Source organism: Callithrix jacchus, chromosome 16 (genome assembly GCF_049354715.1).
Source record: "Callithrix jacchus isolate 240 chromosome 16, calJac240_pri, whole genome shotgun sequence".
Lineage (NCBI taxonomy): Eukaryota > Metazoa > Chordata > Mammalia > Primates > Cebidae > Callithrix > Callithrix jacchus.
In genome coordinates, this window is record NC_133517.1 from 20,281,537 (window position 1) to 20,303,054 (window position 21,518).

General features: G+C 43.8%; 2 protein-coding genes across 2 annotated transcripts in view; one reads left to right on the plus strand and one right to left on the minus strand.

Moving 5' to 3' along the window:
- The window catches only part of LOC144579679 (uncharacterized), a 498,570-nt gene extending 487,432 nt beyond the window's left edge, over positions 1–11,138 (minus strand). Inside the window, exons 1-5 of the mRNA XM_078352469.1 lie at positions 11,020–11,138; positions 10,009–10,156; positions 8,996–9,115; positions 8,366–8,878; positions 6,148–8,283 (exon numbers count right to left, since the gene is read on the minus strand). Of these exons, the coding sequence (XP_078208595.1) occupies positions 7,087–8,283; positions 8,366–8,878; positions 8,996–9,115; positions 10,009–10,156; positions 11,020–11,138 (2,097 nt within the window). The 3' untranslated portion in view covers positions 6,148–7,086. The remainder of the gene's footprint in view (positions 1–6,147; positions 8,284–8,365; positions 8,879–8,995; positions 9,116–10,008; positions 10,157–11,019) is intronic.
- An 847-nt stretch (positions 11,139–11,985) lies between these two features.
- LOC103788491 (uncharacterized) lies at positions 11,986–21,077 on the plus strand. The gene is made up of 3 exons (XM_078352470.1): positions 11,986–12,066; positions 14,303–15,328; positions 15,860–21,077. The coding sequence occupies exons 1-2, from the start codon at positions 11,986–11,988 to the stop codon at positions 15,110–15,112; spliced, it is 891 nt and encodes a 296-aa protein (XP_078208596.1). The 3' UTR covers positions 15,113–15,328; positions 15,860–21,077.
- The last annotated feature ends 441 nt before the right edge of the window (positions 21,078–21,518 follow it).

Here is a 21,518-nt window from a genome sequence, read left to right on the forward strand (position 1 = left end):
TTCACAGTTTAATGTAATGCAAAATTCCAATTCATGTATATATACGTATGTTTGGCTTCAAGCCCATGAGCTCATATACCCATGTGAATAAAAGGCAACCCAAGTCAATGAGTCAATGTCCTGGTGAAGGAATTGCAGGCAAATTGAGCCAAAGAATAGAGAGAGCTTTTGGATAGGAGTGTTTGAAAAAGCATAAGGCATCTGCCCAATGACAGAAGTAGAAAATAACTGCAGAGAGAAGAGTCTGGAGAAAAACGAGTCTGGGAAGATACGTAGTGATTAAATACTTCTGTCATGAGTGATTATGAGAAAAATAAATCATGTAAGATATTTCTGGTTGAAGAAAAATATAGATTTTGGAGACAAACTTATTTGAATTCTAGACATAATTTCAAAATTTGTTAGCTATGTGACCTTGGCCAGGTTATATAATCCTCCAAAGCTTCAGCATTGTCACTTGTAAAATAAAATTTAAAAAAATTAATACCTATCTTAAAGGACTCAGGTGAGAATATATGAAATAATGTGTCTGTGACAGAGCCTGGTAGAGCATTTCATATAGAGTACATCCAACAAAATGCCAGTTGTTTTTTCTTCCCACCATCCCTTGGTCTTATTTAAAGATCAGTGAACACACCAGAGAACTTTCCTTGCAACCCAGCAATTCTCCTATCTCCCAGGCCATTCAGACTTTTTAGTTACCCCTAATCCCCTAATCCATCTGTAGATGTAAAATTTCAAACAAGAAGCATTTTAAAATTGCATGATCGTTTGTCCTAATTGGTTTGACTTATTTTAATGTTCTCAAAAGTCATTGATAACCATTTTTAGAGTTATGTTTGCCTTCCAACTCTAAACTAGGTCCATTCTGTTATCTCAATAACTATACTTACCATTGTCTGTTCTCTCTGTCTCTGTCTGTCTGTCTGTCTCTTTCTCTCTCTCCATACACACTTATACACACACAAACACATGCACACATGCACACACACACACACACACACACGCCACACACTAGAAAGGGATGAGGACACAACCAGCATAAAATTATCCAGAAAAAGCAACCCCATTCCCTATCTTCCAGATCTAGAACTTCTAAAATAAGGAGAGCTCCTCCTAAATCTTTAATATTGTTGTGCCTGGGCAGTCCCAGAGATATGTCTCAGATCACTAACCCTTAGGTTACTCTAAGCCCACCCTAGAGGAAAATCGCACCTACAATGTGGCCTCCTCCATGCCTCTGGCCTGACCATCAAACTCCCCAAAGTGAGTCTCGTATTGACAAATACACTAATCTAAGATATTTAGCTTCTTTGAAGAGTAGAACATTTAAAAGAAAGAAACAGAAGAAAACAGAACTTCAAGCACTCACCTGACCAGTTTTAAAGCATAACTTACAAAACAAGCAAATCAATATATATCTGCTCATTGGGCTGATTCAATGCCACTGCAGTTCAAGTAAAGAAGGAAGAAAAGAGAAGGAGAAGGAAGAGAAGGAAAAAACAGAAGAAAGGACAGAAAGATGAGTAGGTACAGGAGAAAAATGGAAAGATTGATCATGAAACTTATATTCTTCACAGCTAGAGTTACTAGGATTGATGCTAGCAAACCCAGGATTGCACGAAAGCATGAAATTGGCATTACTCTACCACTCTGGAGAAACTGTGGCTCTGCTTCTGAGGGCAAGGGCCTTCACAAAGGCCCCAGGAACCTGTCATGTCAAGCTCAGCAGCTTTTCTGATCAGGCCCCACAGCCTCAATCTCAACTCTTCCCACATGGCACTGGAATGACTTGCTATGGCTAGGTTCTGTGCTGATGTACATGTACAAACAAACCTGTTTATCTTTAGGTCTCAGAGGATCATTGAACCGCCTTGGGATAAAAAGTAGCTGAGATAGAATGGAGTCTCAGATGGCTGGTTTTCCAAAAGCTGCCTTTCATAAGAAACTGGAGTATCCAGAAAAACTCTTGGGGTATTCATGAATATCCCGAGTTATAAGTAACTTATGAATAAAATTATAAGTAACTTACGAGTAAGTTACTTAAACTTCAGTTAACTGTGGTCTTCAGAAAACTGGAGTTTCATTAAAGCTAGTTGCAATTTATTGTAATTATATATTTTCATGGCTGAGTATTTTTTTTCCTTCCCCATAGCTAAGACTTTTCCCCTCTAATGTCTTTTTCTTACAAAATATGTTCAAGTGAATGTTCCTGTTTTTAGGTCTTTAATTTTCAATATGGTCTTCATGCATCTGCAGCGTACATGTAACTACTGGGAAATAAAACATCATGCACATCCATAAAATATAACATTATGTTGCTGCAGACTAGCATGAACTCCAAAGTGCCAGTACTGATGTGAAACCAGAATCATTCTCCTGCCTCTTAATACTTTTTCCATCAGGTACAGAACAAATGATTTTTACCAGGGCTTAATTTTCATGGGATCTATTAGGCACCTTGAGTGGAGAGGCAGAAGAATAATAGAAAGAAAAAAAAGCTTGGAAAATGAATCCTTTCCTGGCACAAGGAGACTGGTTCAATACTATTAGCATTACCACCCAAACTCTACTTGATCCATAGACTCTATTGCCTAACCCCCTCCTCTCCAACACCCCTGCTCCTATTAGCACTTCCCAAAAAGCAATAATACACGTAAGGGGCACTAGAAGAGTTCAAGGACATTGAGCTACATTTTAATCCATAAAAACACAAGAACAAAATAAACAAAAATACCTTAGTTCCTTGCCATAACCTCAACACAGCTAATTTCTTACAGTATTTCTAAACAGCCTCTTTAATTGAAAGAGAAACTTACTTTAACCTAAAAGACTCAATCACTAATTACCAAGATTAAAAATCCAAATACAGATGTGTTTTATCGTGTATATTTTATGGTGTAGGCATTTCAAAAACTTAACCTTCATTTAAAAAAAATCTACCATAATGACAATGCTGAACACTTCCTTTCAACTTATAACATACATCCACAAACCTTTGGGATTTAAATAGTTTAGTGTGCGTGCACACACATATCTTTGGACCTTTGTAAAACTCTCTAGAATATTCTGCTTTGTCACAGTGGTTATATAAGCAGATAGACTTTCTGGGTTAAAAACTGATGTCTAAGCCAAAATAGACTTCAAAACATATGTACCAAAATGCAATTAGTTGAAGACAATATTGACCTAAGAAGAACTAAGGAAATAATGTTGAAGGAAAAGTTTCATTCAGAAGTTTGATTTTCTTTTGTTTCCAAAAAAAATGAGATGTCATATTATGGTATACACAGAAATACATTAGGGGTGTTTAACTGCAATGCATGTTAAAACTAATGAAATTTTTTGATTAAAAATTACTTTTGGTGTAATTATGAAGTATTTAAATGGAAGAATCAAATAAACATATATCATATGAAGTTCTAGTTTTCTAAATATAACTTTAAGTCTCTAGTGAGCTGAAGGTTTATAAATAAATAAGTACCAGGCCGAGTCGCTCCACAGAAGTCTTAGATCTATACAACTAACCAGAATTCTCTGGCAGCAGGCAAATCATAGGGGGCAAGTCGAATTTCTACCAGTTCCTTTTTACCTTCCCTCCATCATGAAAAACAACATTAGTTTATTTTTAGATAAGAAAGTAGTGTGTATTAAGGCAACATTCAGCAGAGTTTACATTTACACTCCATGATAACCTATTGCTACTGTATTTTGTGAGATCATGTTCATATAAATTCAAACCAAATCTGACAAATCCTGTCAAGAGTAAAAAAAGGTCTGAAATATATGTATCTGCCAAGAAGAAACATAAATGCAAAAAACTAAAATTTTTCCAAATAAATTCCCCAGATTTTATGTACTTTTCATTTTGTAATCATATGCTTTGTAATCTAATCTTCATTTGGATAAAGATGCACAAGTTTTAGCAAGACATTTGTTTCCTTTTGTAGTGGAGATTAATTAAAATGTGTCTTTCACAAAAAAAAAAAAAAAAAAAAACGAATAAGACTTTCCAGGTGGCTTTTTTAAGGTTTTAAAAAAATCCAGAATATACATGACTTGCATACCTATGAAGTAATTTCTGTGATGTGCTAAATCTGTGGTCAATTTTTTAGGTTTTTGTTAGAGATGTAAGTATTTTCTTTAAAAATACAAGCATGTATGTATCGTCCCAGAAAAAAACGTACTTGAGAATAACAATTATTTCATCAAGATATACCAAATTTAACAAATAATGCCTCCATGGCAAATAATATCAAGAAATAACATTTCTCTATTTTAAACATTTGCTGAACATAATGTATATGTATTATTCTTTCTCCTTTGACAAATGTGGAAGGTATTCCAATTTCCATACAAATTCACTGGTATATTTAAGGAAATGTTATTACAATGCTATTTACTTAGTTTCTTAGCAAAAGAAAAGAACAGAGAAAGAGAAAAGAAGCACAAGAGGAGAAGGAGGAAGAAGAAGGAAAATAAAGAAAGCATTTAAATGTGTTGGAATGGTGTACTGTGCAATGATATATATACACATTCAATGTATTAAATATTATTTTTTAAAACTTTTCTCTATTTGTTTATTTAATAAAACTTACCCAGAGATAGTCTGTGAAAGACTAGTCCCATTTAGTAAGTACCTTTAGTTTACAAACAAACACACATATATATATATACAAATAAAATGTTGCCTCCTTTAAGCAAATCAGGAAGTCAATCAAAATAGCAAAAGGAAAAACATGACATAAAATTGTCGTGTCCCACAAATGAATTTGTTGAATTAATGTACTGTGTGTATCCACACCCTAAATGATTTTCTGAAACAGTAGAGCTCTCCATAGAAAATATGTTCTTTAAAGCATAATCTTGAAAACAGTGCATTTTGGGTGACACACTGGTATGTATTAAATAGATAACTACTTGTTTTCTGAATAATCTTACTTGCTCATTTGGGAAACAATTCATAGAAGAAATATTCATTGTTCCTATGTATAAACTTTAAAAATAATTAACCACAATTGGCCAAATTATTTTCAAAGTATAGAGAGAGAAAAATACTTAACTTTCCCCTGCCTACATTTGAGAGTTTGTCAGCAGTCAATTCCAAGGCCTTTAATCCCAGGCTTTAAATAATTCAGATAACACTTGATTACTCCCTTGCAAGAACCCTTGAGCTCTGCAAAATCTGAGTAACACAATATTTTCCACATTAGAAAAAAAAAAAAGCCAATCTTAAATAGAAGGCATCTAAGACAAACACACTTCCCAAGCCCAAACTATACAACCCATTTTTGCATTTACTACCTAAACTCTGGTAAATATCAGTGTAGTTTACTACCAAGTAATTCTGCATTCTTGCTTTCATTACCAAGCCATCTAGTTCTACAGCTTAATTTGCTCAACTCACAATCCCCCATCCATATATTTTCTGGGTTTAAAGGCTTCTTTGAATCATAACAAGTGAAATGGTTAGTTATGTTACTCACAAATCCAAAAGTGTACACAAACGAAATTTTAAACTTAAAAGAATACTACTTTGATATTCATTTCTAGTTCTTTAGGAAAATAATTGTTTCATATCTTTTGACAACCAAGATTCAATATCTGCTGCCTCCGTTACTTGTAAACATCAGCCATTACAAAAGAGCTTTGCTCACTTGGCTAAATTACAACCTGAGTAATGTGAAACAGACAGAACCACCAAGAAATATTGGCTTCCAACCCCAAATCAAAAAGCGACAAAATTTTGCCATCAAAAATGTCTAGCTGAGCTCTAAATGGATTAAACTCATCCATAAAGCTGACGTATGTAGCACTTCACTTTGATGTATAGTAGTGTCCATATATGCCTGAGCATGGGTTCGTAATTATCATATAACCAGATAAATAAAAGACAAAGAATTAGCTCTGTAAAAATTACCAAAGTTGAGCAAAGAACCCACTGACTTCAGTGGTATGGCACATTTTCTTCTCTCAAACTAATTTCATCACATCCTTTCCCCTTAATCCTTGATCAGTTAGTTCCTCTTCACTCTAGCAAGCAAGTTTAGTCTTTTCATATATCCGGCCAAAAACAACATGAAGTAGAAAATCTACAGATTGCATTCAGTATCACCAATAAGTACAGCATTTGACTACTGCTCATACCATTTGGAAACCAGTCCTCACATGACGACTGGCCTGACACCTCATCCATCAACAGGGTGCCCAGAGCAGAGTTGGACGGTCTTCCTTGCTGCATCTCCAGAGGGGAGGCCCAGTTGGGAAACAGGATTCTCTTCCAATAGCAATTAGATCTTTAAGATCAGGCCTCAGCAATATGACCTAAAGCCATCCTTTCTTGCAACAAAGTCTCCAGCATCTTCAGAGAAAGAGACCAGGAGTGAGCCAAATGAGGAGAAATCCAGGTCTCCGTGGCCTGATTAGAAACTTTGTTGTGTCAAATAAACTTTGGCAACTGGAGGAAAGTACCCCATGGTTGCTCTGGCTTTAGAAAGATCTGTCCAGGGCTTCTCAATCTTCTTTTCACCCCTCTCTCTCTCACTCCCTCTCTCTCTCCCCTCTTCTCTTGTTTCAAAAGGGGCCTCTGGTCAGCGCTGATTAATAAGTGTTTTTTGTTGTGAAGTGTTGAATAATAGAGGATGGCCGGTGACCCAGTAAGGACTAAACCTTGCGTTGGTTTATTGTGGCAAGCTGAGAAAGGGGCTTTAGGCCCGGGACCCCAGGCACTGACCCGCACACATCCCGCGGATCGCCTATTCATTCGCACAGCCCTCCAGTCGCCCAGGCTCCCATTGTTTGCCGAGCAACAATGGAGATTTCGCAGGGAAAGTAAAGCTCTTTTCAGATTCCTCTCTGATGTTTTGCATTTAGGGAAACACCGACCTCCACTTTTTCCCCCGACATTTTCCCTCACGGCATTTAAAGCTGTTCGTTTTCGGGGAAACTTGTGTGAGTTTGGCACTTGTTCGACCAACACCAGTGTTAGAAGGAAGCGAGACGGGTGGAAAAGGAAGGAGAGCCCCAGAGATTTCCTTTTTTTTTTTTTTTTTCTTGTGAAATGCATTTAGAGGACAGAAGCTGCCTCTAGGGAGAAAGGGGAAGGGGGGAGGGGAGAAGAAAAAGGAAAGAACGCGTTTCCTCGCTGGGGTAGCCTAGGTGGCGCGGGCTTCGCGGCCCAGCGGCGGCTGGCTGGGAAGTGGCGGGTCCGGTTCGTCCGCGGGCGGGCGGAGAGCTCCGTCGCTGCCTGTGTCCCCCTTCCACCTTCCTTCTCCGCGCTTTTCCCAGCTCCTTCGCTCCCAGAGCCGGGGGTTGTCCCGCAGGCACTAGCGCCTCTGCCCTGCGCTCCAGGGCGGAGGCAGCCGGGAGGGGTCGCGGCGGCAATCGGGGCCAAGGCCCTGCCAGCCAGGGCCGCATCCCAAGACTGATTTCTGCTTTGCTTTCCTGCACCTGATCCGGGGCAGGCTTTCTAATTTCTGCCTCGGCCTGAGGAGCCGACTTCCGCAGGGCCGGCTTGGGGCAGGGGGTGTCGGTGGGGGCGGGGCCCTGCTTGGGCCTCTGCCGCTCCAGCCGCCTCGCCTCGGCTGGGCCCTCGCCTCGGGACCACCGGAGCCGACCCGCAGCTCCCAAGGAAGCAGCCGCCCCGGGCTTAAGGGTCTTTGCTTCCTCCCAACGCAAAAAAGCGTGGGTCACCAGGTCAGAGAGTCTGGCGTGGAGGCCGGAGGAGGGTGGGGCCCGATGGCCAGAAGAGTGCGAGTCGGTTAGGGATTTGCGTTCCCGGGGGAGGCGAAGGGCTTGCGGGGCCCGGGTCGCGAGTGCAGGGAGGGGGCGCCGCGTGGGGCCGTGCAAGGCCGCCCTCCCGGGCAGGCCTCGTCCACGCCCTTGTGGCCGCCCAGACCCGCCGCGCTTCACCTTCTCCAGGCTCACGCCTGGGCGCCTAGAGAGGCTGAGCCCCCAGAGAAGGGCGTGGGGCGAGGGCGAGGGCGAGGGCGAGGGCGAGGACGCGGACACCGCGCAGGCCGCGGAGCCCGGTGGGCGGCGTGAAGCGTGCGCTGCGCCTGCCCGCTCAGTCCCAGACTGCCGCCCAAACTCCCCGACCCAGCCTTGACAGCTCTCCCAGCAGCCAGAGGAAGAAGAGGAGGAGGAAGGACACAAAGAGGAGGAGGCGGAGGCAGGAGGCGAACCGAGGGCAGCTCCGGGGGAGGAGGGCTCATTGTCCGGTCCCCCCAGTCCAATTGATATGCTAATCCCTTTTCTGATGCCATAACAAAGAACACCTTTGCACTTTTAAAAGACTTTTGTGCCCTGGCTACAGAAGTTTATTATCCACTAATTAGCAACAACTTCTGGCAATGAGTTGGGTTACATTTTCATAAGTTCCAGGCCTGAGCGACGAGGTGCGCTGGGCAGGAGGAGGTTTGAGAGTAGGGCAAACTCGAAACCTGGCGCCAGAAAGGAATCGGCCTCTCACTTTCCTAGGCGTAGGGCGCCAGGCAGGCATCGAAAGTAAAAAGTGTCCGAAAAGGCTCTTAGGGCTGGAGATGGGGTGAGGTCGGGTGGAGATGAGCGATTTAGGCCCAGGGTGGCTGGTGACCTTGTTGGACCCGCTTCTGTGGTCCCCATCCCGAGAGCTGCGGGGAGGCTGAGGCTTTGGCTGAAGTGCAGGTGTCCCGGCCCAGCCATCTGTTTGGGGTGGGGGTGGGGTGAAAGTCTCTGATGAATTTTGGGGTGCTCGCTTCTGTTCTCTCTCTTGTTTTACTTTGAGGCCTCGACTCAGAATAAACCGCCGGCGAGAAAGCGGCCCTTTCGTGGGAAACTCGCCTAGCGCTTGGGTTCTTTCCCAAGGCCTCCCCACCAACAAGGCTGAAATTCCAAGGCCCTGGAAGATGAGGCAAAGCTGGCATTGCCAGAGTCGGAAGAGGGGAGGATGCTGGGTAAAGTGCCCACCCGGGGTGGTCTGAAGTCGTCACCCCACAGAGCCGACTCTGCTGCTAACCAGAGCAGAGAGCCGCACCTTCCCAGCGGCGGGCCGGAGTGCGCACCGCGTGACTTTGCTTCCCCCAGGCTCGGCAAGTCGTTGAGGATCTTTAGCAGTCCCGCATCCCAGGTCAATAAACTGGAAACGGATAGAATGAGAATCATCGATGAGAGATAAAGGGCAGCGGAGTGACGCGCATTCCTTGTAGTGCCTCCAAAAAAACCGTGATCTCTTGCGGCTAATAAAACACCCTTGTGGTGAGGCCTTAGGTCTGGACTCAAACCGCAGAGATGTTTTGTCTTAGGTAATTCGAGCCCCCAAACCCAGCATCATGGGATTATGTTATACACACACTTATATTCTTTCTGTATTTTAAAAATTTCTTTCATTTTTGGTTTTCTGCTTTTCGCAAACGACCCCGTTGGAGATATTGTTGGATATTTCAAGCAGATGTCAAGTGGGTGTTGGCGGCCTGTGCGTCCTCCCGCAGTAGAAGCAACAGCCAAGTACGGTTTGATAAATGCTCAAGGTGAAACTTGGCCTTACTCAAAACCCCAGGGTGATTTAGGGTAGAGCAGCGAATATTCAGAGGCGGAAAGTGGTAAGTTATATTGTTACATTCCCTTTCGGTGGAACTAAATGCAGTTTCCTGCGGTCCTAACCTCTCTCGCATCGCAGTGCAATGTTTCTGAACAAGCGCTGTTAGAATTGGAAAATGGGAGGGGGTGAGGGAGCCCACAGACGACTTAACGGAATCCTAGTGAAGAAAATACAGTGATAACAGAGATATTCATGATATTACATCCCATGATCTTCCAGACAAGCATCTCACCGGAGCAAGAAAATATTCCCAAATTTCTCCCCAGCAGTGGCCTTGGGAGGGGTGAGAGAGGAGGTGGGTGGTGAGTGTAGAGAAGAGAAGGGCTCTCTCTGTTGTCACTCTCGGCCCCCATCATTGAGAAGAAACAATGGCCAGGCCTAGAGTTCTTTCTGAAAGAGAAACTGCAGGAAGGCAGAGTTGCTCTTTGTACCCCAGCCCCTTTAGAGGAGGGGGAGTCATACACAGGATCCCCCTGACCACTGGGCGGTGTCCGGGAGCAGAACCCCTCAGTTAGTCTGGGAGCTAAAAAGGCGCCGGCCGTGTCCTTCCAGAAGGCCCACGCAGCCGCCGGAAGAAACCTAAGCAAAACCCCGCGACCTCAAAATTCGCCAGGGGTGAAGGGGGGAGACGAAAACCACCACTCTCACATGGCCAGTGAGTCCCCCCATGCCACCATCCCAATGTCTGATCAGGCTTGATTCTGCTGACGTGTGTATTTCAGGTTAAGGATGTATTTATTTATTTAATCCTTCAGATCTTCCCACCCCATAAAAGAGACTTAATTCCTTTCCAGGGCGACGGGTTGATAAAAAAGGCTCCATTTTAAAGCAATGGGGGATCATATGACTGTGACCTTGACGTGTGAAAGGGGGGAGGGGCAGGTAGTTTTGGGCCCAGACCTTAGGCTTCTGCAATTCTGGGACGTTCTAGGCCCTTGATAAGAACATCAAGAAGAGGGATTTCTTTTCAAAGGTTACCGTTAGCACTTCTTTCACTAAAGTTGAGAATTCGGTATTTTTATATTATGTGAAAATCATGATTTAATTATACTCCAAAAACAAATTAAGGACAGGCCTTCTACACAAATTGGAGGCAGCTAAATGCTCTTTTGTGCCTGCAGCCCTCGGGTTGTTAAAGAGGCTGCTGATGCATGAGAAGTAAGTGACTGATTTAACTCATTGGGATGCAGGAAGCGACCTGCCCTCTTTTGAAAAAAAGCGAGAGAGAGAGCGAGCGAGAGAGAGAGAGAGAGAGAGAGAGAGAGAGAGAGAGAGGGAGACTTCGAGCTTCAGAAGAGAGAGGGAGGGGAGAGGAGAGGAGGGAGAAGGAAATGACAGAGAGAGAGAGAGAGAGAGAGAGAGAGAGAGAGAGAGAGAGAGAGAGAGAGAGAGAGAGAGAGAGAGAGAACGCAGAGGGAGGGAGGCAGGGAGGGAGACCAAACCCCCGCTTTACTGCGTTGAAGCTTCTGAATTTCAAGCAGAAAGTAGAAGGAGCTCCAAACGGCAGTGAGTGTCTTTCCTTGGGCTGCGTGTGGCGAGCGTAGACAATGAAAATCTCCATCCCCCTCCCCCATTCCCACTAGGCTACAAGATTCTTGTTTTCATTCCTTCTTACCGGTGGAAGCTGTGTAAAATCAAATACGTAGAGGTGTGTAGTGATTTTTTAAAAGCCAACTAACCCACCGCACGGGCTGCGACGCGGATTACCCGAGCGCACGCCGGCTGTAAGTACCATCCTTTCCTGCGGTAGCCGGGCTCTGCGTCTCGGGCTGGGCTGGGAGTATTCGCTTTGTGAGTCGGGTTGTTGCTTGTGTTTTGGTGTTTTGGTTCACAGGGGCTTCTTCGAAGCTTGTACTTTTCGCACGTGAGCTGGAGAAGTGTTTCGCCCGTTGTGGGCGTGCAGAACAAGATCCTGGTTGACTTTGATGCGATGACTTGGGGCAGCAGGCGGGGGGCGGCGGGAGGCAGTGAGTAGAGGAGTTCCCGCGTCGCGGGCATCCTTGAGAGCCGCCTGCTCAGCTCTGGGCTGTAAGGTTGGTTCCAGGCAATGGATGGAAATCAGGTCACAGAGATCCCTAAGCTCTAGGGTCTCCCAGACGCGCTTGGGAGACAGAATGGAATTGGAAGGAGGAATCCGAAGGGGAGGGAGGGGATCCGCGTTCCCCCACCCTGGGCCTAAAATGGAGCCCCAGGCAGCAGCGGGCCGGGCCCCTCGGTTTTCAGGATTTATTCTTGCCGCACTTGGCTCTCACGCTAGCATCTCGCCTTCGGTGGGTCTTTTATCTCCATCTCAAATAAGGGATCTTCTTGGGACAAGGACTGAATGAGGGTGGGAGAGAGTATGAGTCTCACGGCACCCAGGAGGGAGAAATTGTGTTTCTGAGAAGGTGTCTTTTGGCCTCTTGAAAATGTGCAAGAATTCCGCGGGCCCAGGCTTTCTTTGTGTGGCGGGCAGCGCCAAGCGCTTTGTGCTTCACAAGGAGAAAATGGCGAGTCCTATTGTGTTTAGGCCATTTTCTTCCGGCACAAGGATTTTCCTAAGTTCGAAATACTTCTTCAGAAAGTAGCCTTCTCGTGCCCAGGAAGGTGAGAATCGCTGAGGCTAGGCCCCATGGCCTGGCGTGGGTGCCAACCTCAGTTTAAAAGCAAGGGCCTGTTTTCTTACCGTTGGGGTACTTATATCAAAGCACAGATATGCCCGGTGTGTGCGGATCAGTGTCCTCCAAAGATCAGCAGCGGCTCTTGGGGTTTGGGAAAATAAGTGTCTATTTATATATGCATATATACATACATATACGTAACAGTTGTTTCTGATAATCTGAAGGAGAAAATAAAAAATGAAAGACAATTACGTTTTTGAAAGAGGGAATAGTTCTTTTCCTTTCTCCTTTCTCCCCCTCGAGGAAACCCCAGGAGATATTAAATGTTACTCTGCTCAGTCAGTCTTTTGTTTTCTAAACTGAAGATGGGATGCTATTTTGGATGGAAGAATTATTCTGCATCTTAGTCACTGGAACATATGCTTTGCTAGAAAAGAAGTGTAAGGTGTTAGAGGTGGATTTAGTTTAATGCTCTTAGTGTGTGTGTGTGTGTGTGTGTGTGTGAGAGAGAGAGAGAGAGAGAGAGAGATCTATGTGCCTCTATATAGTGATGTAAATATGAAGAGGGAGATGATTGAAAACATTGTCTGGCTTTTGCCCCTTAATTTGTCATTTTTGCAATTGTTCTGCACTTGTTAAACCATATGTAAAAGTGGACAAGGATACCTATACAAGAATGTCTGTCACTTTTGAAAACCCCCAGAACTTATTGAAAGATACTTTGAAAAGATATTATTTTTGGTTGAAAGATATTATTTCCTAATTACTACAATTATTTGGATCTTTAAATAATTTTTAAACCACCAAATGTGGTGGTTTTGCCAGCTCAAAAACAATGAAATGCAAAGTTCCCCTATGTGCTTCCTGTGCATTCATTTTGGTGGCAAATATAGAAAACTAAAAACAACTGGGATAGGGAAGTTAACTTAAAGCCTATAGCTTTTCCCCCCTTTTGATGTCATTTTAAAATGTTAGGGAGTCACATTTGTGCAGAGGCGTTGTGACTTTCATTTTTCAAAAGGTAACACTAGCGTAGCCTTTCATGTGGATCAAGACCATGGACAGCGAACTAATATTAAATCACTGAGCAAAAAGGACTCTAGTAAAATTTTGAGACCTAAGTGGAAGTTTACATTCAAAACATGTTGGAAGTCAAAAACAATCTTTATGATTTTTAAAAGGAATTCAACTGGTAAAATGTGGCATTTCAAAGTTAGTCTACCAAGTTTCAAAGAAACAATAATCGTATGTTCAGTTTTTACCCTGTCTCAAAGAGAAAAAGTATATATTCTTTATCCAATTAAAATAAGATAACGCCCACCTTTTGGTACTGGTAAATATAAAATTTAAATCTATCAGTTTTAGATGTAGAATGTTTTATATAAGACCTTGAAACAGTATGGGGATAGGGAAATTTTACTATTTCAGGTTGGCATTGGCTGAATGACACTACAGAAAATTAAATTGATTTTTATCAGTGACTGAATTTCTAAATGCATAAAATTGGGAAAATTAAATGCCACTTTGATAGACAGGGATAGTATGAATGGAGATATAATCCAGCTATTCCTTTTACTCCTGGGTAGGCATTGTACCCTATAATATGCAATGTGGGCAAGCACTTTTTTTTCCAAGAAAGTCACAGGTTTTTTCATATATACTGATTATATTTGGGGCACAGGATTGGTTCAATGTGGTTCTATGATGGAGATCAGGTTATTTTGTTTTGTACATTGTTTGAATAGCCTTTACTTCTTTACAGAATTAAAATTCATTTAAAACCATTTCATTTGTGGATTACATAATATTGAAAATTGCTCATTTAAATTTCCAGTTTGATGTATCTTTTGGCTTATTTCATAACCTGACTTTAGTGTGACCTGTAAAGGCCTGGAAAATCATATAAAGCAAAAACAATATACAAGTTAGAGGAATTAAAATAGCTTATAATTAAAATTAAGTTAAAATTACATTAATTTAAAAGGACCTTGGAGTTTATAAAGATTAAATTTTGATCTTTATTCGTCAGATTCGGCTATAAAATGAAACTGCAGTTCTTTGAATGCGCATGTTGCTGGAATTAGATGCTATGTATATTTTGAAGACACACACATTTTATTTTTAGACAACGTATTCAAAGTACTTGAGAAGAATATGCAATGACATTTTCCCCTGTCCTAATCAGGACCATGGTGAGGTCCCCGTGGTTCACCAAGTGGTGGGCCAGGGCTCTGGTTGGGACGCTGATTTAGGTTGGCAAAGAGTCATTGTTTTGAAAGGCGTATTGGTCCAGGAAGGCATTCGTGATAAGATTAAGCATAAACCTAAACCTTGGCCTGGGGGGAAGGAAGCCTGCGGGGTTGAGAAGAGGAGATGCAGATTAGCTCTGCTTTTGCTGCTTGCGCACATAATTAAGAGGCGGTCCCTCAGCTGGAGCGTGGGCTCTGTCCGGCCTAAAGTGCTTATTTTCCTGTTACTTGGCCAACCGAGTGTGAGTGAAAAGGAGCCCGAGAGCTTAAATGCGGGATCTAGATGTGTCGACTGGTTTGTGGGCGCTTGTCTCCATGTTAGGGAGAGGCAACTGAGAACGGTGACTTTGGCTTGTTTTGAGGGAGCCTGTATTTTGACAGCAAGACGGCTAGGGGAGCCTTTGGAGAGGCTGGAAGTTCGACGTCTTAGGGAGCTGCCTGCAGGCACTGCGTTGGCGCCAACGGGTAGTCGGCAAGGGCAGAGCGCTTGCCCTCTGCTGTGCCCAGGCTCTGCAATTGGGGGCTGCGCGCTTTCTGCGGCTCTTTGGTTTCAAGGACACAGAGAGCTGCTCAGGACTTTGGGAGCCAACATCTGTCTGACTGGTGACGTCAGCAGCCCGTGTAATCCTCTTGTGCTGAAGGCAGATGCCTTATTTGTTTGGCTGGAGCGAGCCATTAATCCCTAATTCTGGATCAGCAAGCGAGGGGGAAAGACCGGACTGCTCCGACCCACCCCTTCCCTACCCCCACCTCCCACCTTAAAGCACCTTATACCACGGAAGCCTCTCAGCCTCCTCTTTCCTCCGCGAACGCGCTGAGCAGCGATTGAAAACGTTTTGGTCCTCTGCAGGTTTGAGCAGGGCTAGCAGGTCTCTCTCCTCCGGATTTCTAGGGCTATGTGTGTATGTAATTCTCTCTCCCATCGATTGTTTCGATTTTCTTGCCGGTCTTGCAGTTTGCAGGGTCCTAAACCAAGAGGGGTGGGGATTGGAGACTGCGGGTCTGGCGTGTGGTCTAAGGGAGGGGGTGAGGCTGGGGAAAGGGGTGCGGAATGCGGGAACGGCTGGGAATGCACAGAGTGACCATTTGCGGACGCGTTTTCGCGGTTCCAGCTCCTGAAGTCGCTTCTCTGGAAGCGGCAGTGTCCGCAGCGCGTGGCCTCCTCCTCGGGACTTCTGCAGCCCGGACCTGCACTCATAGCCACAGCGCCACCCTCTTCCCCTCGGGTTGCGGGCCGCGCGCTCCGTGCGCGCGGGGTTCCCTCCGCGTCCCACTGAAGCCTGGGGACGGAGGTCGCGACCGGCAGACTGGGGTCCTGTCCTGCCGTCACCTTGTCTCCCTCGCGTGCTCCCTCCCGCCTCGCGTCCCTGCTCACCAGCCTCCCCCTCCTCTCTCCCGCCTCCCTAACACTGAGCTTTGATTCTGTTTTTCAGGGGCGCGTTCTGGGGTCTCTGCGCAAGACCATCTCTCAGCTCTCTCTCCCTTCCTCGGACTCTGGAGTGGGAGCGGGCCTTTCCCTCGGGCGGACCACACCGTAGGGGACGCCGTGAAAAGAGCCGTCGCGCCCGCCACCTCCTGCCCGCTGCGCAGAGGGCTCCGCCCGTAGAGGTCAACTTCCCTCACCCTTTCCTCTTTCCTGCTCGCCCTCCCTCCGCCCGGCCCAGGCGCTTCCAGCCCCCGACTCCAGCCGCAGGCTGAGGAGTGCGAATCCGCTGCGCTGCCCTGAACCGAAGCCCCTTCCAGACCCGAGGTCCTTGCTCCGGGGCAGTGGGGAAGCCTTAGTGAGCAGCCTTTTCTCTCCGCAGCAAACTCGTAGCCAGACCAGATGGGCCGCCCAGCTCTCTCGGGACTAGGCAGGTGCGGTTGAGTTAATTTTTCCGCATTACAAAGAAAGATGACCCAGCCTGCCCTTGGACTCTCTTTTCCCAAAATCTCCCATCCAAACCCGCGGTAACATTATTGGAGGACACAGAGACCAGGCATATCTGTGTGTTTATCACACATGTTTGTTTTCCCCTTTATATGCTAGATTTCGTCCCCGACAGCAGAAAATGATTGGCGATGGTTCTGACGGAGAACATGCAATGGCGTGGTTCTTAAAAGCCTACCATTCCTTCCTTACAAGTGCCTTAGAAGGGATTCAGGGCGAACCAACTGGGTTAATTGCATTCAGTAAAATAACACGATTACAAAATTAGATCTGTACCAGAGGGGTAATTAACTTGGATCCACGCAGTCATTTGAAAACTAGATTTATAGGCATATGTATGTTTTTCAGCGTGTGCTGTAAATGGCATGGAGATATATGCATATGTATACGCAGACACACGCATCGTCTACACTTCCATGGAACAGACTAATTAACAGCGGCTCTGGCAGATGTGGCAGAGATGAGCGAAGACACGAGCTGGGCTTATGAGTTATGACTCTGGGGTAGAGACTCGGAGCGGAGGGAGGGGGATGGGCAGGGAGAGAAGTGTGGTAGTCGCAGTGGGTCTGATACTTTCCGGATCAAGATCAGAGGCTCTGCCCTCCGTGTTCACAGCGGACCTTGATTTAATGTCATACAATTAAGGCACGCGGTGAATGCCAAGAGCGGAGCCTACGGCTGCACTTGAAGGACACCAAAGCGTCTCAGGGTCAGAAAGGGGAAAAAGCAATTGCAGGGAATTTAGAGGGTGGTAGGATGAACCCATCCCTTGCCGCATAAATGCCCCCCACCCCCACCCTGCACTGATTCTAGAAGCAACCTGATTTTCGAAAGTGAAAATCTCCTACACTTCCGTTAGAGCCGCGGAAATCCGCAGGCAAATATCTGAAGGGGATTTTAGGGAAGCTGCATTGACAGCTGTCAGGAGAGCAGTAGTTCCCGTCTGTGCAAATATTCTAGAGAGTTAAACCAATTAGAAAGCACTGGTTCTTTCAAGAGCAGGTAGTGTGATTGCAGTCCTAGGCCAACCTGGGAAAAAAAAAAAACAGAAGAGAGAGGTGTAACATTAAATGGCGTCTTGACCACATTGCGCAAGAAACCTCAAATGAACGGTCCAAACTTTGAAAAGATCTGAAGAACACCTGCCGCGCCCATTTTCCTTTGACTTCCCTTTCTCTTCCCAATCTCGAGGCGTCCTTGCCTGACTTTAAAACGCCAAGATAACTCTCTTGTTTTGGCATTGTCGCAATGTCCAAGTCGGTCAAAGGAGTGGGACAAGGGGGAAGGACCAGGTCAGAAACTGTAAAATGACTCGGTAAATTAATTTATTTGAAAGCCATTGAGGTGGACTATGTTGAGGTAGTAGTTCTGCACCACGGCTTTGGAGCCGAAGAAAAACATCCAGGCCGGGAAAGCGAGCCTTGATGTCTTTGTTCTGCCTTGGCCTGCAGGGGCTGCGAACAAAGGAGAGGCGCTAAGAGGATGCACCAAAGTGGCCGCGCCCTCCCTGCCGGGCGCTGTCCGCGGTGCTGACCGTGGCCCTCCTCTCCGTAATTAGACTGGAAAAGCCATAGGACCCTCCCGTCCCTACTCAAAAGAGTAGGATATTAGGTAATTTGAAAAATAAAATTTAAAAGAGAGAAAGTCCACATTCAGCAAGACAATATTTTACTGAAATCGTTCCCTCCAGCTGTTGCTACCCTTGCCTGATATTCTTTGGTCTTCACTTAGAAATGCACACAAATATTCAGTTTACGTATATGGGGAAATCATTTTCAGTTATTTAGGCCATGCATTGAAATGACCTGAATCCTGCCGTGGGCAGAATTGCAATAAGGAAACTGAGGAGAATGAAGGCTTTATTATTCTTCTTCTTTCTTAAGTCGTCTTCCTTGAAACAGAAATGTAAGGTCCTCAGACGCGGATCTCAGCACAGACTTGGTCACCAAAGGGATGTGCAAAGGACGAAAGTGTGGGCCTCGAGACTTAAACAGAAAGGGGTGGCCGGAGACCCACCAGGTGAGACAGAGCAGAAGCCCATGCAGCCTGCCACCTTCAGCCAGGTTTATAGCTCGGCAGTCTTAGTTAGACGGGTCCAGAGGGCTGAGCTCTGCAGACCGCTCGGGTGCGCAGTAGCCTGCTCGGCGCATCCCAGCCGGCGGGAGGCACTGGAGGGCCAGGAGGGCCAGGAGGCCTGAAACCCGCACTGCGGAAAACCCGACCGCAGCCGCATCCTCATAGAGCCCGCGACGGAAAGAGTCAGGGCGGTTTACTAAATCCTATCCAGTGAAAATTCGCCCTAGGAATTGAAGGTTGGATGGGCCAGTATTGATATATTTTTTAAAATCTTTACATTTCTCAACCTATTTCATCGTTCTTAGATATTGAGAGTATTAAATGTAAACAATACAAATTTTAATTCCCTAAGTAATGAACCAAAATGGCAAGGGAGAGAGAGACGGGAAATCAACTAATTCGTAGCCAGCCTGGCTGGCTATTTCTCAAAAGAAATTTCTATGCATTTGCTTAGGTTTGCCTATAAATTCACAAACGTAAAGGCTGTTAAAATTAATAACAGATTGGACAATAGAGCAGCAACACCGATTTTGATCCAGATACAAAAATGGGCCATGCATTGAAATGACCTAAAAGAGATGTGTTCATTAAGTTCTTCTTCTCTCTTTCTCTCTCTCTCTCTCTTTTCACACGGGACGTAGATGTATACTAAGATTCAAGAAATAGAACGGCCAAGTGCAATATCCTCAGAGAGCTGTCTGCTCACCCCCTGCCTCAGGGCGGATTTTATCTGTCTTCGAATTTTAGAACCCTGCAAGTCAGGTCTTTCACATTCATCGATTACTTTGGTTTATCTTTAATTTTATCCATTTTGGGAATGGGTAGGTAAAGCACACTGGAAAATAGGGGCTGCTGGCATGACAAAATTAAAAGGTTGTGAGTATTCCTCTTGTGCCAATTAAAGGCAGTTGTTGGAAGCGGAAATGAGTTTAAAGCATTACACGTTATCATGGCCGGCCTTTCTTTCTAATATTCATCCAATTGCGCTGTTTTCCTGCATCCACAACTTGCATAGTCCACAAAGCACCTATGGTCCAGGGCTGCAAAATCGTCCCGCCTGATTCCATTAGAATTCATACTACCTCGCAGAAGCAAACCTAATCCCCTCAGCCTAATCCTACCTGTTTAGGACCATATAAACTCGTCCTTCAGAAATCTTGATCAGTTTAAAATTACTTTCGAAGTAGAAGTGAAATACATGATATGAGAGAGGTTTAAATACTACTTAAAAAGGGAACACTCAATTTAGTAATTCGGTTGCCTAGATGAAATCGAGTGGCTATTGATCCGTGATGTTTCTAGATTTTTAAGACTATGTACTTTCTATTTCTCTGGAAAATAATCATCCAGTTTGATGCCCATTACAAATTTTCCTGCTATGAAAGAAATCCTATGCAGTTTTGCAATAAAACAACCCAGGCTTCGCAATGGGAGAACTTCGGCGCGGCGTGCCGTGGGAGTCCTTTGACAATCTCAACTTTCATCTGGGTCTGAAATTAAAGCTTCTCGGAATAATTTAGGAACAGCTTGACCCGTTGAGATACTCAACGACAACCCTCCAGGGAAATAGTATGTTTCCTTCCTGGGAACAAGATGCTAGCGCAGTGCACCGGGAGGTATCCGGTGTCAACAATGCCAGAGCGCCCTCTGCTGTCTCAGAGAGGCAGGACACCAATTACAAAAGCCAGATGGCACAGTGGCAATAAGCAGAGGAAACATTAAGCTCTTAGAAACGTTTAATCTGTGAAATTTAAAAGCTCTCATCATATTCCACTTTTGAAAGGGCCACCTGATTTTGATTTTGAGCACTCCTTGGACGATATCTTCTATTCTGGAGGATAATGAAAAGTCAGTGTTTTGAAGTTTTCAGATCATTTCTGTTGGTATATTTCTCCATCCTTTCTCGAATTTTATATGGAAATACGAAATTGCAAATTGGAGTGAAAAACCTTTGTGCAAAACAGGTGAGTGGAGAAAACGTCCTGATTTCTCCAGATAACTAAGCTCTAATAATAAAGACATGAAGCACATGTTGTTGCATTATTTTAAAAAGATAATTAAAAAAGAATTTGTCTTGATATGTGTTTTGTTGTTTTGTTTCAACGATTAACCCAAATTTTGCTCAGACTTTAAGTTTTGAAATAAGAAAGTGAATTTTTTTTAAAAAAGAAAAATTTGCTTCACATTAATATGTACACTATTTTTGCCCTTAAAATCTTTGCAATAAATGTATATACACACTCAGCTTGCAAATACTTCTTTAGAAAATAACTCACTCTGAGTAGAAATCAGATATGGTACCAGCATGGGCAAACCCATAAGAAAGGTTATTTGCATTAAAAAGGAGTTTTTCAGTAGGGAAAATCGATTACCAAGTGAAATACAAGTATTTTTTTTTTAAGGTTCAAACCCTTTTAAATTTTTATGTTATAAGGTTTATATAGATTAAAACAAATGTACTTTTGTGGTAATTCAACATTATGAATTTTAAGATTGCAGCATATTTTAAAACACACACTTTTGCCATGAAGACTGTTGTTTTATATATCAATGCTGATGTAATACAATGCTTCCATTAACTATGTAGTTGTTAAATAAATCTTGTAAAAATAAAGTTCTGTTTATTTTATCATGTCAGAACAAAATAGTTGTCTAAATCACTTATTTTAATCTTAACTTTTAAATGAAAATGCCTATAAGAATATTAAGCTATAAGATTGCTGAGAAAACTAAGGTAAAATTTAAAATTGTATGATTTTGTAATTTGCTATAATTAAAAAAACATGTATTGATTAAATGTTAAATCAGGTTAAATATTTGACCAACTATGTCGAGTTCCATATAAATATAGGTACATTTGTCTTCTGAAAGGTCTTTCTCCAAATAATGCATTTACAAATTTATGGCACAATAAGTGAAGAAATAGTAGAACTTTTATGTTTTTATTTTAAGCATACTTTTACAAATTAAAAATCTTATTTTTTCTTATAGTTAATTTAAATTTCTTTCTAAATAAGTTTATATTTTATCCAGGAGAAAATAAACAGAGTGGCATAATTTTGCTATAAGTATTATAGTTATCATAA

Bases quoted from the DNA above. Each gene is read 5' to 3' on its own strand.
- LOC103788491 (XM_078352470.1), top strand. From the start codon at position 11,986: ATGTGCAAGAATTCCGCGGGCCCAGGCTTTCTTTGTGTGGCGGGCAGC. The intron at 12,067-14,302 runs GCGAGTCCTATT...TTTTATTTTTAG, and splicing joins TGCTTCACAAGGAGAAAATG to ACAACGTATTCAAAGTACTT.